The 15,355-nt window shown below is 55.3% G+C and overlaps 1 protein-coding gene across 4 annotated transcripts; it reads right to left on the minus strand.

Moving 5' to 3' along the window:
- Window positions 1-280: 280 nt before the first annotated feature.
- On the minus strand, window positions 281-14,942 carry Kctd15 (potassium channel tetramerization domain containing 15). Of its 4 annotated transcripts, none has more exons than XM_050119293.1 (7): window positions 14,795-14,942; window positions 13,176-13,271; window positions 11,500-11,601; window positions 10,702-10,877; window positions 5,845-5,989; window positions 2,843-3,148; window positions 281-1,715 (listed from the first exon to the last, which is right to left on the minus strand). In XM_050119293.1, exons 3-7 carry the CDS (start codon window positions 11,572-11,574, stop codon window positions 1,557-1,559), a joined length of 861 nt encoding a protein of 286 aa, XP_049975250.1. In that variant the 5' UTR covers window positions 11,575-11,601; window positions 13,176-13,271; window positions 14,795-14,942; the 3' UTR covers window positions 281-1,556. The 4 variants fall into 4 exon arrangements, with proteins under 4 accessions (XP_049975250.1, XP_049975249.1, XP_049975252.1 ...); XM_050119292.1 differs by having other exon boundaries at window positions 13,176-13,274; XM_050119295.1 differs by lacking the exon at window positions 14,795-14,942 and adding an exon at window positions 13,526-13,732.
- Window positions 14,943-15,355: the final 413 nt, after the last annotated feature.

Raw genomic sequence — 15,355 nt, forward strand, 5'->3', positions numbered from 1 at the left:
AAGCGTGGTCTCACCCCTTAGAAACCTGCCTACCTGTTTTGCATCTGGTTGGAGGATAAGAATCAGAAAGCAGAAATCTGTGTGGCCCAGAGGGGATCTGCAGAAGTCACTAGAACACCCAGATGAACTGAAGAACAGCAAGCTTGTAATCATGCGCCTCCCACTGACCACGGCTCCTTCTTCAATTTGAACCCAGGAAGGAAACGCCCTCCTTGCCCCCTGCAACCCCCACTGCCAAAGCCAAGTGAGTCAAGTGTGGGAATCGAGCTGCGGCTTTTGCACAGGATTGGAGGCTCAGTCTTTTTACTTTACAGCGTCCTTTATGGCATGAACCAGGAACGCAATGTGTTTACACAAACACAAAACAATTGTACATCAGCATCTTTACAATATTAAAGGAGTCATATACAAGTCTACAGGCATTATACACAAGGGGGTGCCTGCCAGGGCACCCCCTCCATCAGTTCTCTGCAGTCCCTCCACGTGGGAGGAGCTAGGGAAGATGTGACAAGGCCAGGGTGTCCATCTTTTGGGCCTATCGTCTGGGAGACAGTGGGTCTGTGAGGACCTCTCAGAACCAGTCCTTGTTGGGATTCGGGGTTAAGAGCACTGGGTAAGCTTGGGTCTGTGCCTTACTGACAGGCTAGTTCAGTACATTTAGTTAAAACTCAGTGTGCGTGAGTATGGGAAAATTGGAGCTGGGGCCAACAGTGGCTTCCTGAGCAGGGGACCCAGAGATGGATGGTGACAGATGGGTCCCTGGGTAGACGGGCCCATTCCTGAGATAAGCCATGGCCCCACGCTGACTGGATGAGTGGAGACTTCTCCGGGAACCCAGACGTGAGCAGTCAGTTGGGACTGGAAGCTCCTGGGCATTAGCGGATCAGGTGTGCACCAAGGATGGCCTGGGACACAGGTGGCAGCAGAGTGTCTCAGATAAAAGTCACGGAGTCACTTAGCCCCCCACAGCCCTGCCTCTAGAGGGTCCCGTGCCATCTCTGACAGCACCATCACCTGCCACTTCTGTCCCCACTGCCCAGGCTCAGCAGGCACCTGGGCCCGAGTGCCGGCAGCCCATCCTTTGCTAGGGTTGAACAATGGACTGAGAACTAAGCACCTTGTAAAAGCAGCGATGGTCTTGTTGGCCTTGCCGCCCTGTGTGGCGACAGTTAGTTGTCTTTTAAATATTGTAGAAAAATAAGCCGTCTCCAACGCGAGGAGGCCTGCCGACGTCCACCAAGCGAGGAGGAGGATACACAGCTGCTCTCGAGTGTCTGGCCCAGCAGAGGACGCTGAACCAGGCTGAGGAGCAGAAGGGCTGGCAGCTGGCGGCATCGCTGCTGCCACAACATCTCTGGGTCACATGGACAGTCCTTCCACGGGCATGCCTCCGGCGTCCCTCGTTCTGTTGCCATGACACTTAGCACTCCCATGGATGAGCTCAGTCTTGTGCCCACTGTGAAACACACACAGGCAGAACTCCTCAGCACTATTTCCATGTCCCTGGGGTTGTCTCAGGACTGAGGGGGGGTCTCAGGTGGGCCCCGAGGCAGGGCCTAGTCCAGGGGTTCTTGCTTTATCCGTACGGCAGTTGGGGTAGGCTGCGGCCGCCGCTCCTCCCGGCAAAGCACATACTCACTGAACTGGGAGGAGTCCACACCACCCCCACAGGATGCGGCCACGCTGAACCCCCTCTGAAACAGCCTTTCTAGGACCTGCAGGGGAAGAAAAAGGGGTCAGGAGTGCCCAGCTTCCAGAGTTTGCCTGGCCTGGTGGACAGCTGGGTACCAGGCAAAGCAAGCTACCTTCTGAGAAGGGAGGGGTGCAGTCAGGCCTGGGGGCCCCTCAACTTAGCCAACCAGGGTGGGCCTCTGCTATTCCACCCAGGCTATTCCAATTCTCAGGGGTGCCCAGCTAGGAACTAGGGAAGCAAAAGGGTCTTTTGGGTCCCTTCCCTGTTATCCAGGGTGTGGCCTAACCCATCCCTACACAAACATGGCCCTAGGCACCCCCTCTCTCAATCTCCCGCTCCAATAATGGAAAGCCCCTGCCCCCTAGCCTCAGGGCAGCCACCTGCTTCCTGGAGCTGAGTCCCAGATGGTTTGAGGCCTGAGGGCTCATCAGCTCAAAGAGTTCTAGGTGGAGGGAAGAGGGGGAGTCCTTTCGGTGGGTGAATCTTTGTAGGCCTACATGGCCTCCTGGGTTTATGTCTCTGGGAAGGTGGGGGCTGGTCTTACATCCGTGTCTAGCAAGTAGAAGCCTCTTACTCAAGAGCCTACAGGACGTAGGGGGAGGGGGGGCTTCCCCACAAAGGGTCCTTTCTGTCCTAACCCCAAAATAGAAGTGTCTCTGAGTCAGGCAAAAGCTTCCAGAAACAGGGAGCCGAGGCAGGAAGAGCTGAAGTTTGCATCTGGCCTGGGTTACATATAAGATCCTGTCTCAGAAAGAAAGAAGAGCTCCAGGCGGCTGCTGCCTGCCAGTGGCCTCAGGGCCGGCCTCATGGGAAGGCTCCCTGCCTTTTCTGGTGCCTGGGTTTAATTTGAATCCAAAGTCAGCCTCTGCATGTTAAATGAAGCATGTTCCGTCAAAAATACTCTGGGCCAATTTTTTTTTTTTTTTTAAGAACATCCTTTTAGGGGAGAAAGAAAAGTACAGATCAATTTTTTTAAGTCCATCCCCCAGGCACCATCATTTAATTATGAGCGAGGCATAAATTATGCATTGGCACATTGTTGCCTTTTCTGCGTGGGTCTCGTCCATCCCATTCCGGGACTGCATCCACCCCCCCCCTTCCTCCCTCTCTGCATCCTGGGGCTTCTGGGGAGGCACCCAAGGCCCTCACCTGTACAGAGTTGAGTCGACAGTAGCCATTGAGGGGGAAACGGATAACGTGCGTGGGGTCCTGGTTCCAGCCAGCGTTGACAGAGTTGCACATGACATCCCCGGTCTCAGGGAAGACCTCCTCAATGAGGGCTTTCTCGCCACTGAGTGCGATGCGTTCACCCAGGTCAGGGGTGACTCGTACCACCAGGCAGTCACAGGCCCGGCTACGACGCCGCTGCTCTTGTTCTTGCTGCCAGCGTTCCAGCTCCCGAACCATGGGCTGCAGCTGATAGTATCGCGCCTCCTCATATAGCAGGTTAAAGTCCTGTGGACAAACGCATAGTGTAAGGGAAGAAGCAGTAGGCAGTTCCATCTGGGCCGCTCATCCTATCCCCAGTGCGTCCCCTTTCCCTTTTCACAGATGTCTTTACTGCCAGGACACAATTTGGACTAGGATGGTCATTTCCATTATAGAGATGAGCAAAGAGTCCAATGAGTGCGCCCTGGATGTAAAGAAACTAAGAGCAGGCTGGTACGCTTCTGTTGAGATTCTCTTCCTGGTCCTTCAACTGGATGGCAAACAGAAGTGTCATAGAAAGAGCTGGAAGCTACTGGTGGCGCACACCTTTAATCCCAGCACTTGGGAGGCAGAGGCAGGCGGATCTACAAGTTTGAGGCCAACCTGGTCTACAGAGTGAGTTTTAGGACAGCCAGGACCACACAGAGAAACCGTCAAGGAAGGAGGAAAAGAGGGAAGAAGGGAAGGAAAGATGGAAGGACGGAAGGACGGAAGGAAGGAAGGAAGGAAGGAAGGAAGAAAGGAAGAAAGGAAGAAAGGAAGAAAGGAAGAAAGAGCGAGTGAGCTAGGAGCTAAACCAGAGGGGTGGGAGCTGGGTGTATACTGCCTTCCTGGAAATCCACCCAGAAGACAATCACACAGGATCTAGGGCATTGCGCCCTTGCCCAGCTCCCATGCAGACCTTCATGGAAAGCATATTAGCCTGGTCACCCATCAGCCACAAGGCTACAGATCTGATGCTGACCTTCCCTGATGCAGCTTCCCCTCTTTACAATGAGTATCAACACTGGGCCCTGAGAGACATGACGATCAAAGGACAGATCTGCCGAGTGCCTGTCCCCGCCCAAGCAGGGAGAGAATATGACAAGGTCCTCATCAAACAGCCCATTCACAAAAACTGTCCACACAGACCCTGACACTAGCCGTGTGTCCACCAATTCTTGAGTGGCCTAGGCCCATTGACTCATGCATGCCACTCGGCGGGGCTCGGGGCATAGCAAGGGAGATCAACTCTCACGACACAGTTCATCCTGAATGCCTAGCGTGCTTCTGCTGGCCCCAAAGGCCCATCATCTGGACCCAGCTCGCGCTGCGACCCTGCCTGCTTTCCATAACAGACTCCTTGGAGCTCCATCCCAGGTCTGTTCTACCAGCTCTCACCAGTCCCTGGAGTTTTATATACCTCTGTGCCAGCTTTCTCCCCAAGCCCAGAACGTTCCGTGCCTAGACTTTCGTACACTGACTCAGGGCTGAAGCTATGAACTGGGCATGCCCTCCAGAACCTCCTGACCCAATAACCCACACTCACAGCCTTCACACCCTTCCCCTCAATGTCACCCTCTCCCTACTCCCAGCACGCACAGAAATACAGTGACATAAGTAACTAGCCCGTCCCCACTCCCATTCCCTGCATCTTTCACAACAGAGCCCGCGTGAGATCTGCAGACCGGACCACTCTTCCCCGCTCTCAGCCGTGCCAACTGCTGAGCCACCCACCAAGACCCAGCCATCACCAGCAGCCTCCCCCTCCCTCCCCAGTTCACATCGCCCCAGACTGTCTCTCCAGTCCTCTCCACACCCCCAGCACGGCCCTCCCACCCGTCGGCTCCGCTCTTCCCTCACCACCTAACTCAACACTTTCAAACCCACCCAGGCCAGGTTTCCTCATCATCTGGCTAGTACTCTTATTTTGTTTATTTGGTTTTGCTTCTTTGTTTTGAGACATGGTCTCACTATATAGCCCTGGCTGGCCTGGAACTCTCCCTCTATAGACCACGCTGGCCTCCAATTCACAAAGACTAGCCAGACTTTACCTCCTAAGTGCTGGGACTAAAGGCGTACGCCATGATTCCTGCTGACTTTTTTTCTTTTTCTTTCTTTCTTTTTTTTCTTTAAAGATAGTGTCTTATTTTGTAGGCCAGGCTAGCCTAGAACACTCAGCAATCCTCCTGCCTCAATCCTGGAAGGCCTGGGATGAAGTGCCTGTCTCGTGGGATTCGCCATACCACTGACGATTTCTGAAGCACTGGCTCCATGCAATTGGGACCTAACCTCTAATTTCTAGACTGGGAAGGGCAAAGCCTCCAGCTTCCTCCCATAGCTCTATTTTCAGACCAAATCTAGTTGCTGCCATTTTGTAACTAGGTTGGATGAAAAAGGGCCCCAGGGCAGCTGGCACAGTGGTCGCTGCAGGAAGCCTCAAAGCGAGGAAACACAAAGACAGAAAGACATTTGCCAGCTAGAGCCAGGCCCTAGCTTCCCTCCTCCCACGATTCCCCAGGACTTCAGAGGGGCTTGGCGCTGAGGCAGGACCACAGGGAACCAGACCAGCCACCTAAGACAAGTGCATCCCAAGTACTGGGAGTAATGTTGGTTTAAAGGGGGACCACCTAGCTCTTAGGGATTTTCCCTACCGCAAACTGACACCAAGGGACAGACACACAGACCTCCGACTCCTCTCTTCCAGCGCACGGTGGTCCTTAAACACAACTGGCACCAACCTGGGGTGAGCGCCAAAGCTTCACTGTTGCCACACCCCGATAAATACGCGGAGGATGTGAGAAAGCAGAATGAGTTTAGAAAAACTGATCTAGCCCTCGGCTTCATCGGCTAACTTTTCGTGGTTGCCATGACAACCGCGGGTCCATTTATTAAGCCACAGCGTCCCCTGTGTAATGCCATGACACTGGCAGCGCAGGGGGTGCCGCTGGCTGCGGACTTACCTTGAAGTCATCCGGAAGCAGCAGTTTTGACGTCCGCAGGAAACTCAGGATGTAGCGGAAAATCTCCCCATCCCGATCGATGAAATAGTGCTGCTTGAGACTGTCCAGGACAATGGGCTCTGTGCCGTTGAAGAGGCGGCTTATTCTGGGAGAGACGGGAAAGATGGGATATAGGCAGGGTGGGGCTGAATTCACCCGCCTCATCCCCCCACTTCTTAGAGGTCATTCAGCTGGAGGCAAGAGGTCAGTCACCCTTAGAGATTTTGAAGGGTGACCTAGAGACCTTGACGATCTTGACTGCACACACATGAGGCAGACAGATTGCCTCCACACACACCACACACACACACACACACACACACACACACACACACACACACACACACACACGACACTAGGGCAGCCACGTCACACTCTCCAACCACAGCCACCAGCTAGAGCCAGCCAAGGGACATACCCAGCTATGGCGGATGGCCCACTGACACACATTACAGGTCTGGAAAACCACGGCAAGGCACAAGCAGCCACATAAACTGTCCAGCCCGGGTTAAATACACACCCATGCCAGAAAGGTGTGCCCAGAAAACGTGAGTTGAGAACCCAGCACTCCGGTTCCCAGCCACACACCTGATAAATGTATGTCAACCAGCCTAGTCTCTGGGGACACACACTCTCTCACCCAAGCCACTTGAACCAACATCAGGTAATAGCATACATTCCCTCGGCCAATAGGCACAGGATCGCAGCCTCAGGTAGTGATGCTCACCAGCTAACACAGGAAGTCACAAGTTCCCCACAGCTGCTCACTGAAGGAGCCACAGGGGAGAGCCAGGCAAGAGGGAGCGTGTGTTTGCATGTGGGCTCCAGCCAGCACCCCCCCCCCAAGCATGTGACAGTGAGGTCCAACCCTGGACAGGTACTCATACACACCACAGCATGTGCCAGTCTGGTGCAAGGTTGGGGTTAGAAAGGACTCTAGTGCCTAAAAAGACAATGCTAAGGCACAGGGCCCGAGGGAGGCAAGCCTCGGGGGAGCCCTGATACCTCTCCCTGTCCAATCCATGGCAGAAACACCAGGCGTTAGGGCCGACCTAGGCTAGTGCCTCCCTAATGCACACAGCGGCAGGGGCGGGTTTGGCTAACTGCTCTGCAGATCTCAAAGGCTAAGTGAGATAATCAGGAACCCCAAAGTGGGTTGAAGGGCGCTAAGAACTTCACATGGGAGCAGAAGGGAGGTGGGCAGTGTCCTTCAGTGGTCAGTTGACTGAGTCTGGGAGAACTGTTCCTAGGAAAGCCTTGGAGGCTGGACAGTGGTAGCACATGTATTTAATCCCAGCACTTGGTGCGGGGGCAGGGTGCAGGGTGGAGACGGACAAAGGCAGGTGGGTGTATGTGAGTTCAAAGCCAGCCTGGTCTAAGACAGCCAGGGCTGTCAACCCCACCAAATAGCCTTGTAGAACCAGGGAATTAGGGGATAAGGACTCATTGGTCTGGCCTGTACAAGCTAGGGCCCAAGGCCCTTCATTGCCTGAACCAACCACCCTGCCCCTTCCAAGAATCCACTCTCTGTCCTGTTCCCACATCCACCCACTCTCTGCACAGTCCAAGTCAGCCACGCCCAATCACAGCCATGTGTACCCAGAGCATGCCAGCTGCCAGAGCTGAGAGCTGAGCCCCCAATGCCCTTCTCAAGTACTCCCAATCCACGCAGTCCATGTCATTGTGGGGACGGGACACGGCCCGGCCTGTCCCATGGGGGCAGTATAAAGGGCAAGGTTGCCTGGCAGGTGGGAGTGCGCAGGTCAGAACCTGTGGGTTAGGGGTGTGGAGGCCTGAGCCTGAAGAACCAGAGCTACCACTGACAAATATAAATCCTTAGGGCTACAGAGGCTGCCAGTGACAATGTCCTCCCCAGGACACAGGGAAGGGCAGACACCCGGGGACCACTGTGTGTTTGCTCTCTCTTTCTCTCTGGAGAGGGCTCCTGACAGGGGTTCTACTGTATACGGGCCACCCTGACCGGTCAGTGAGAACTCAGGATTTCACTGCCTGGTGACCCCGCTGGAAACCCTTGTGAGTTCCATAGCTCATTTGAGACCTGGCCCTGCAAAAGTTGAACATTTCGCTGTAGGGGTATGGGGGACACCCAGAAACCCTGGACAGAGATGTAGCTAAGCCATGGTATCACATGCCAGGGCAGACAGCTAAGGGTCTACACCAGGCTCTGGCAAGGAAGAGGGCAGAGCCACGTGCACAGGTGAGTCAGCAGATTCGACACCTCAGCCTTCCTGGGAACTCTTTCCACCCTCCCCCGGTGGAGCTCAAACGTTGTTCTGTGTAGCAAGCAAAATGCTGGGTCTGGCTGGGTTCCAAGCTGCTCTGACATCGGAGTTGGCGGAGGCTCCCGAGCGGCCTGTAGGTCTAGAGGATTCCCAGTCCACCCACAGTCCGGGGCTGGCAGGGTTCTAGGCTGTCTGTCTACTGAGCCAGGACAAGCAGGATCTAGATCTTTCCATGGTTCGGTGTCTGTTCCGGGACAAATGACAGCAGGGTACCACCTCTTAGGACAGAGGCCCTTCATGGCCCCAGCAAACAAGGCTTACACAGGATGTGGGGCAGGCCAGAGGGAAATTTTGGACAGTTACCACAAGGAAACCCTTAGCATTTCACAGGGTGTCATGAGCAAGCTCCCATGTGACCTCCTGAGTTCTGTTGGTGGCTTCTTATGTCTAGGGTAGGAACCATCCCTAGACTAGCCCTCTAAAGTGGTGAATTTGCTCTGGCAGCTGGGACTTGCGCTATCTAGCCACTAGCCCTGACTATACAGGGTGACATCGCATGGCCATCATCTTCCTTTTAGCATGCTGACCCTGACTTCCTGGAAGGTTTCGTACACCTGGCCACCTTCCTGTGCCGCTCCTGTGTCAGCTGCGGCAATGCGACACCCAGTGGGTATGACACGGCGAGGCGGACCATGAGTCCACTCTCGGCCTCAGGCCATACGCTCGGGGTGAACCAGAGGAGGCACCCATCACCAGGGCCACAAGGTCTAGGTCACCCTGATCAACCAACAGCCACAGATTGGAGTACAATGCTCTGAGCTCAGAAGCAGGGTCAAGGGTGGGACACTGTTGGCATCAGGAGCGGTCTCCAAGGGCAACTTCCGCACTCTTAATTCTCCGTCTCCACCTGCCTATCAGTGACACACATCTTTTCCGGGATTGCAATAATCCACTTTAGAAAAGCGAGGGAACGTGAAGGGCTTCTTCCACACATAATAGCTTTGTGGCTCCCCATGACCCCTTGCCTCTACTGTCTCATAGGTCATACGAGCCCTTGCTCTAGGCCTCAGCTTCAGGCCCATCTGGGCAGAACAGCAGATTCACAATGAGCCCAGCTCTGGTAAAGACCACAGACTGAGAGCCCCTCTGGGCATGCTCGGGCAGTGGAGGGTCCCACATGGCCACAGCATAGGTCCAAGCCCTCAGCTCCCCAGAGAAAGAGCACGGCCCACTGCACAGCAAGTCGATAAGCAAGGGTAAGCTACACTGTGGAACAGGGAGGGAAAATGTTCTCAGTCCCCAAAAGCCACCAGGGGCAAACGTGTGAAGGGATAGCCCTCTTCCCGCCCACCCAGCCTGGGTGCTGAGGACTGTAGGAAGGCCAGTGTCGGATCTCAGGAAACACTCTTCCAAGACGGTGGTGGGCGAAGACTTTTATGAATCTCACTCACAAACACCGTCAGCCGATTAAGGGTTGATCTATCTCACACAACTCCAGCACGCCGCAGAAGGCAAAACTGAAATTAAATGAATAGAATCCATCTCCTAGCCTAGACAGGGCTCTGCAAGCGAGCATGCCGCCACTGCGGTACACAGCCTCATGATTCCAGCCCTGCCAATGCTCCGCGCGTTCATGAGGACCCTGTGCCTCATCTCTGTGTTGCCCCTGTCTACAACAGACGCACAACCTACTTCCAGCATCCCCTTCTCCAGGGGCAGTCCTGTAACGACCAGGGCTCTGCCAGATACTTCGGCTCACCGAAGTCCTCTAGGCTCTGAGCCTCCACCCTGGTGATGAGCCCTCGGTGTCTAGGGGATTAATTAATTTCTCTACTTATTTTAAATGTATAAAAGAGAGGTGATGTCTGACAGGCCTGCCCTCCTGCTGGCTAACGCCGCTTGCTGCTCTGCCATGCCAGGAGCAAGCTGCATGCAGTGTCACCTGTAGGAGGTGTTCAGAGACGTAGCCCACCCCCCAGTAGTCTTGCCGACAGCTGCCAGGCCAAGGCGTGTCCTTGGGAAGTAGATCCAGAAGCAAGCTGGCTTGTCAGCACTCAGCACCATGCTAAGGGTCCCTCCTGGGACAAGTCTGAAAGTTCCCTGTCAGGGTCCTGGTCATTGATAGTCCCATACATTACAAGGCATCAAACTCATGCTCAGCCACTGTCAAAAATGTCCTCAGCTGTCCTCTAATTGCTGGCTCGCTCTACACCCTCCACCTCCAAAGGAGAGCTTGTTCTTAGCACTTTGGGTCAAACGGTGGCCACCTAAACAAAGGAGAGGACAACAGCAGCTGGCAGTCCATGCCTTTTCCCAAGGGTAAGGATAGGAAACAGCATTGACCATGTCCACCGCACCTGACTCCGGAGTGTCACTCTGTGAGAGTCCCCAGCCAGCTGCTGGCCAGGCTCACAGGGGACTGGATCTCTAAGGTCAGGAACTCCGTGTCATACCACAAAGGCTACTAGTGCCGGGTCAAAAGCCCCAGTCTGAAGTGGTCTTCGACAAGCAGCATCTCTTGCACCCTCAGGAGCACCAGGGAGCCCTCGCCTGGCACCGGGAGCAGAGCGCTTACCTGGAGTCGGGGTACTTGGTGAGCGTGGCCAGGCTGCTGGTGTACATGTGACCGCCCACATCTATGTGCACAGGTGCGTTGGCTTTGGTGAGCTGAGCTGGCAGGGGGATCCCCTGGGCAGCCAGGGGAGAAACAGGCGACCGGGTGAGTGACAGCCGGGACATATTTCCTCCCTCCTAGAGACAGAAATAAATTGAAAAAACAAGGGTTCCTAAATCTCCCTTTATTTCGAATGTGATCACAGATTTAATCAGATCATTTCTGCTTTGTGCCTGATCACATATTCAGCTGACAAATTACGGCCACCACTGTAATTAAGTGTATCTGCATCATTTTCTTCAAAGTACTGGGGGGGGGGGGAGAAGGATGCTTATTAGCAATAAGAAATCAAGAAAAAAAAATTTTTTTTCAAGGTGTCAGCCTCCAGGGGCATAAAACAAACTGCAAAATTCTAATTAAAGGTCGCGGGCTTATGTGTTAGATGTGAAACATCCCCTGACAAACGAATCGCCAATTTGTGAATTGGGATTCAGGGGTTTTTTGCAAGTTTGTCTCAGTAACGAGACACCTCTAAATTAGTGACTTCCTCAGCACCTAAGGCGCCGGAGCTTTATACATGTAGTAAATTTCACATCAAATTAAGAGCATTTTTGTTTAAAAAAAATGTACATAATCGTACAGTCAGTCGATATCTATCTCCTAAGTGCTGGGTCCCGAAAGACCTGCAGCTCGTGAGCAGGTTCCTCAGAAAAGAGCAGAGGGGCCGAGGGGCCGACCCAGCCCACCCTGCAAGCTCACCGCGGTGGTGCTGCCGCCGCTGCTGCCGTGTGCGTTAAGCGAGGACCCGCTCGGCCGCTCCTTGCGGTGAGGCATCTAGGCTTCCATCCCTGCCCAGAGTATCTGTGGGAAGCAGTGACAGGGGGCTTATTCTTCAGTAGCCATGGGCACTCATCTTCCCCAGGGTCAATGATTTTTACAAAGATGCTGTCTAGGACACCATACACACCAGGAAGCCCTCCCAGATTCTACCCAACACCCCAAAGCACACCTCCAGGTCATAGCATCCACCGCATCCCCCCTTCTCACACACACACACACACACACACACACACACACACACACACACACGTCTTCTAAGCAGCTCCATGTCTGCTAATTCGGCTAATGACAGCCTAAAACATATGCTCGCCATTATTGCCCTACAATGTTTCAGAACAAATCTGATTTCTTTGGTATTTTGAGTTAGAGCCGTGTTACCAAGCGTGTCTCCTCTTGCATCAGTGGAGAGAACCTGGGGGGGGGGAGTGCGGCTCCCCTCAAAGACTGGGGAGCCCAGGACCTCTCACAACCCAGTTAAGAGACTGTATAGGACACCTCTCTCCTAAGAAGCCGGGGCACAGAGATAAAGAAGTGTCACTGGGGACGGCACCAATCACCCAGACTCCCAAAGCAGACAAAACCTGTCTTTGTTTGCCTACTCTGCACCTCCCTGCTTCTCCACAGACCCCTAGAATGGTGCTGCCGGAGCCTAATGTATTCCAGACCCCCTCAGGATCATAGGCCCTTGAGGCACTGAGAGCTGGCCAGACAGCAATCAGCAAATGGGCTTTCTCCCCTCCTCCTCAGAGCAACTCAGGGACTTTCCTATGTGCCACAGACACCTGAAATAAAATTGTGCCTCAGAGCCCCAGAAAGCTCCCCTTGGGGGGGGGGGGGGACTTTTACTGAACTCAAAAGGGTAGGCTTCTGGCTACCACTTCTACTGGCTTGGGACTGTCTCAAAGGGAGATAGAAGGGACAGGGACAGACAGACAGACAGACAGACAAAGACAGACAGACAGACAGACACACACACACACACACACACACACACACACACACACGGTGGTGGTGGGGATTCCACATAACCTGGACTTCTCTGACATAGTGTAATCCTTATGGGTCAACTACACAATATCCTGGTGCCCACATGAAGCTTTTTCCTACTAAACTCTCTCCTCTAGATCTACGCCTTAAAATTCAGCATTCAATCATAAAATGTGGTCAGAGGCACATGGACTCAATCCCTCAAATACAAGAAAGGTTCCTCCCCTATGATGTGTTATGTACCCCCCCCCATGCTCTGGAAAGTTCTCTGAGCTGAACTGTTCGGGGTGAAGGAATGGTGTTTTACCCCCATGGGGGGGGGTTGTCCAGTTCCCTGTTTTGGACATTCCAGGTCATTCAAGGAAGTTTTGAGAAACCAAAACAGAGCGGATGGATTACCCAGCCCTGGGAGGGGGTGGGGATGAGGGAGTCGGAAGATAAGATCTACCAAGGGTCAGCAGAGCTAGAAAGAATTCCTTCCCAAATTCTACCAAAGCACCATGCCCCCCCTCCAGGGCCCAACTCAGAAGTGACAAGTAGCATCGCATCAAGCACCCACCTCCCAAGCTGGCCGAGTGTGTTTCCCACAGCACAAACCAGAAACTCACCATTGGAAGCCCCAGGCCTTACGCCTTGACCCGAATCTCCACTGCTCCCTCCGACAAACGCATCTGTGGTGGACCACGACCCTTCTCCCGAGACCACTGCTAAGATCACAAGCATAAAAGTGCATTTGATAAGAGACACAAGTTCACTGCACCAAACACCACAGCCCAGAAGCGGCTGAGGCTTGGCCAAGCCGCCTGTTGCAGGGACCTCAGAGGGTTTGCAAACTGGCCCAGCACTGACCCGCTTCTCCAAGCTGTGGTGGGAGACCCAGGTCCCGCGCCCACCCGCAGCCGAGCCCCGCCCGCCTGAGCAGAGGGAAGTGAGCAGAATGCCACGCTCATTTACACACAAAATGATTTTGTGTCCCATTGTGCTCGCAGTTGTTCAGCTCTCTGGGGGTGATTAAACTGGCTGAGCTGCGGCAGCTTGAGACGATTTCACTAAATCGCTTCTTCGTGAAGTCGCTTCTTTGCTAAGCTGTTATTTTAACCATAAAAGGTAAACAGAAGGCGCCTCTGAGTTCCCTTCAGCTCTACGCCCTGGGCTCCTGCCCGGAGCGACAGTGCCAGGGGCCTGCAGGACTGTCCAGGGGGTGGACTGGGAGGGACGCGGCGGGCCACCTGGTGCGCTACAGCCCAGCCATAGAGCCCGCCGGCCCGTGTGAACTTCGGGGCTCCAGGAGCCGGCTGGGCCGAACCTCCGGCCCCGCGGGGTGGCCAAGGTACCCTAAGGGCCCAGCGAGGAAGGGATGGGAGTGCGGTGGGGGCGGAGACAAAGTTAAATCAAGAGGCAGACACTTCGAGACCACAGATGGGAAGCTCGCCTAATTAAGGACGTAAAAGCGCTTTTGTTCTCAAAGTTTATTGTTGCCGGGATTTAAAAAAATTAATTGAAACTAATGCTGTTATTCACTCGTGCAGTTAAATTCCTTCATGCACATTTGAGACACGGAGTGAAAACTTCAAGGTTTTATCTTTCTGCAGTCGGAGGTTTCTTGAGGGAGGGCAGAGAGGCGCTACGGTGGCGCGGAGTGGGATAACGAGGGTGTCCGCATCCAGGTCAAGGGGTGCGTGTGGGCAGCGGAGATATGGAGACCGAGGTCCGATCTTGGGACCACCACCAGTGCGTCTAGCATGTGACTCGTGGGGGTGGGCGTCAGAGGACGCACATCTGTCCCGTTAGAGACTTTTCCCCCTTTTCTCTGATTTGGGCGCCAACCCGGTTCTGTGCGCCCCGAAACCCAGCTGCAAGGAACCGGTTTCATAAAGTCACCGGCTCTGCAGGGCACTCGAGCCGGTACTGGAACCAGAGTGCCGAGGACCTGGATGCATACACCGCGCGGCAGGAAGATCGGAGCCGGGCCAAGCGGGTTGGGTCCACCCGCGGTCAGGACCAACCCACGTGGGCACCCCCCGCCCCGTGCGCGCCAGGCCTTTGTGCTGGGCGCCCCCACGCCGCCAGCCCCAGAGCTCAGCAAAGGGACAAAGCAGCCCGCCCCCCCCCCCGCAACCCCTAGCCCAGGTCCCGGCCCCGGGCCGAGTGACTTTCTCGCCATTGCCGCCACTTTGGGAAGCAGGGGTGTGCGGCGCTGAGCGGTGGCCGCCCGCGCTGAGCTTACCTCGGAGCCGGAGCGGCGGATCGGGCTCCGGCGCAGCCCCCGCCCCCTGCAGCCGCCGGTGTCGGGCGCCCGGCGCAGCCTCGTCGCCTAGTGCTCGATGCGCGCGGGTCGCTCCGGTCTCGTCCTGGAGTTACTTTCTCTCTCGCCCCCAACCCTCCCCCCACCCACCCCTCCCGCCCCGGCCCCCGCTCCGCGCGGCCCCTCGCGGCGCGCCGCGCCGGGGCCTCCCCTCCCCGCCCTCCCCTCGCCTCCTCCCTCCTCGCCGCGGCCGCCGCTGCCGCCTCCTCTTCGCGCAGCTCTTCGGCTGCCCTCCCGTCGCTCCCACCTCCTCTCCTCCCTCTCTCCAACGGCCTCCTCCCCCGATGGCTGGGGGAAAATAAAAAAAGAAAAAACAGCCCCCCAAACCCAGCCGGCAGCCTGTGCGCCTCGCTGCGGCCCAGCCCGGATTGCAAAGGGCAGCGATCCGGTTCCAAATTACCCCGGCGCGGCGAGCGCGAGCGGGCGCGCGCGGGCGACTCCTGGCTCGGGGCTCAGCTGCGCCTCGGGGCAGAGGATTAGAGT

This window comes from Alexandromys fortis, unplaced genomic scaffold, assembly GCF_014885135.2.
Source record: "Alexandromys fortis isolate MF-2015 unplaced genomic scaffold, M_Fortis_MF-2015_v1.1 scaffold_140, whole genome shotgun sequence".
Taxonomy (NCBI): Eukaryota; Metazoa; Chordata; class Mammalia; order Rodentia; family Cricetidae; genus Alexandromys; species Alexandromys fortis.

Excerpts from the sequence above, each read along its gene's own strand:
- Kctd15 (XM_050119293.1), bottom strand. The coding sequence starts at position 11,574 with ATGCCTCACCGCAAGGAGCGGCCGAGCGGGTCCTCGCTTAACGCACAC. Across the intron at positions 10,878-11,499 it reads GCGGCGGCAGCACCACCGCG|GAGGGAGGAAATATGTCCCG; the intron begins GTGAGCTTGCAG and ends TTCTGTCTCTAG. Across the intron at positions 5,990-10,701 it reads ACCAAGTACCCCGACTCCAG|AATAAGCCGCCTCTTCAACG; the intron begins GTAAGCGCTCTG and ends CGTCTCTCCCAG.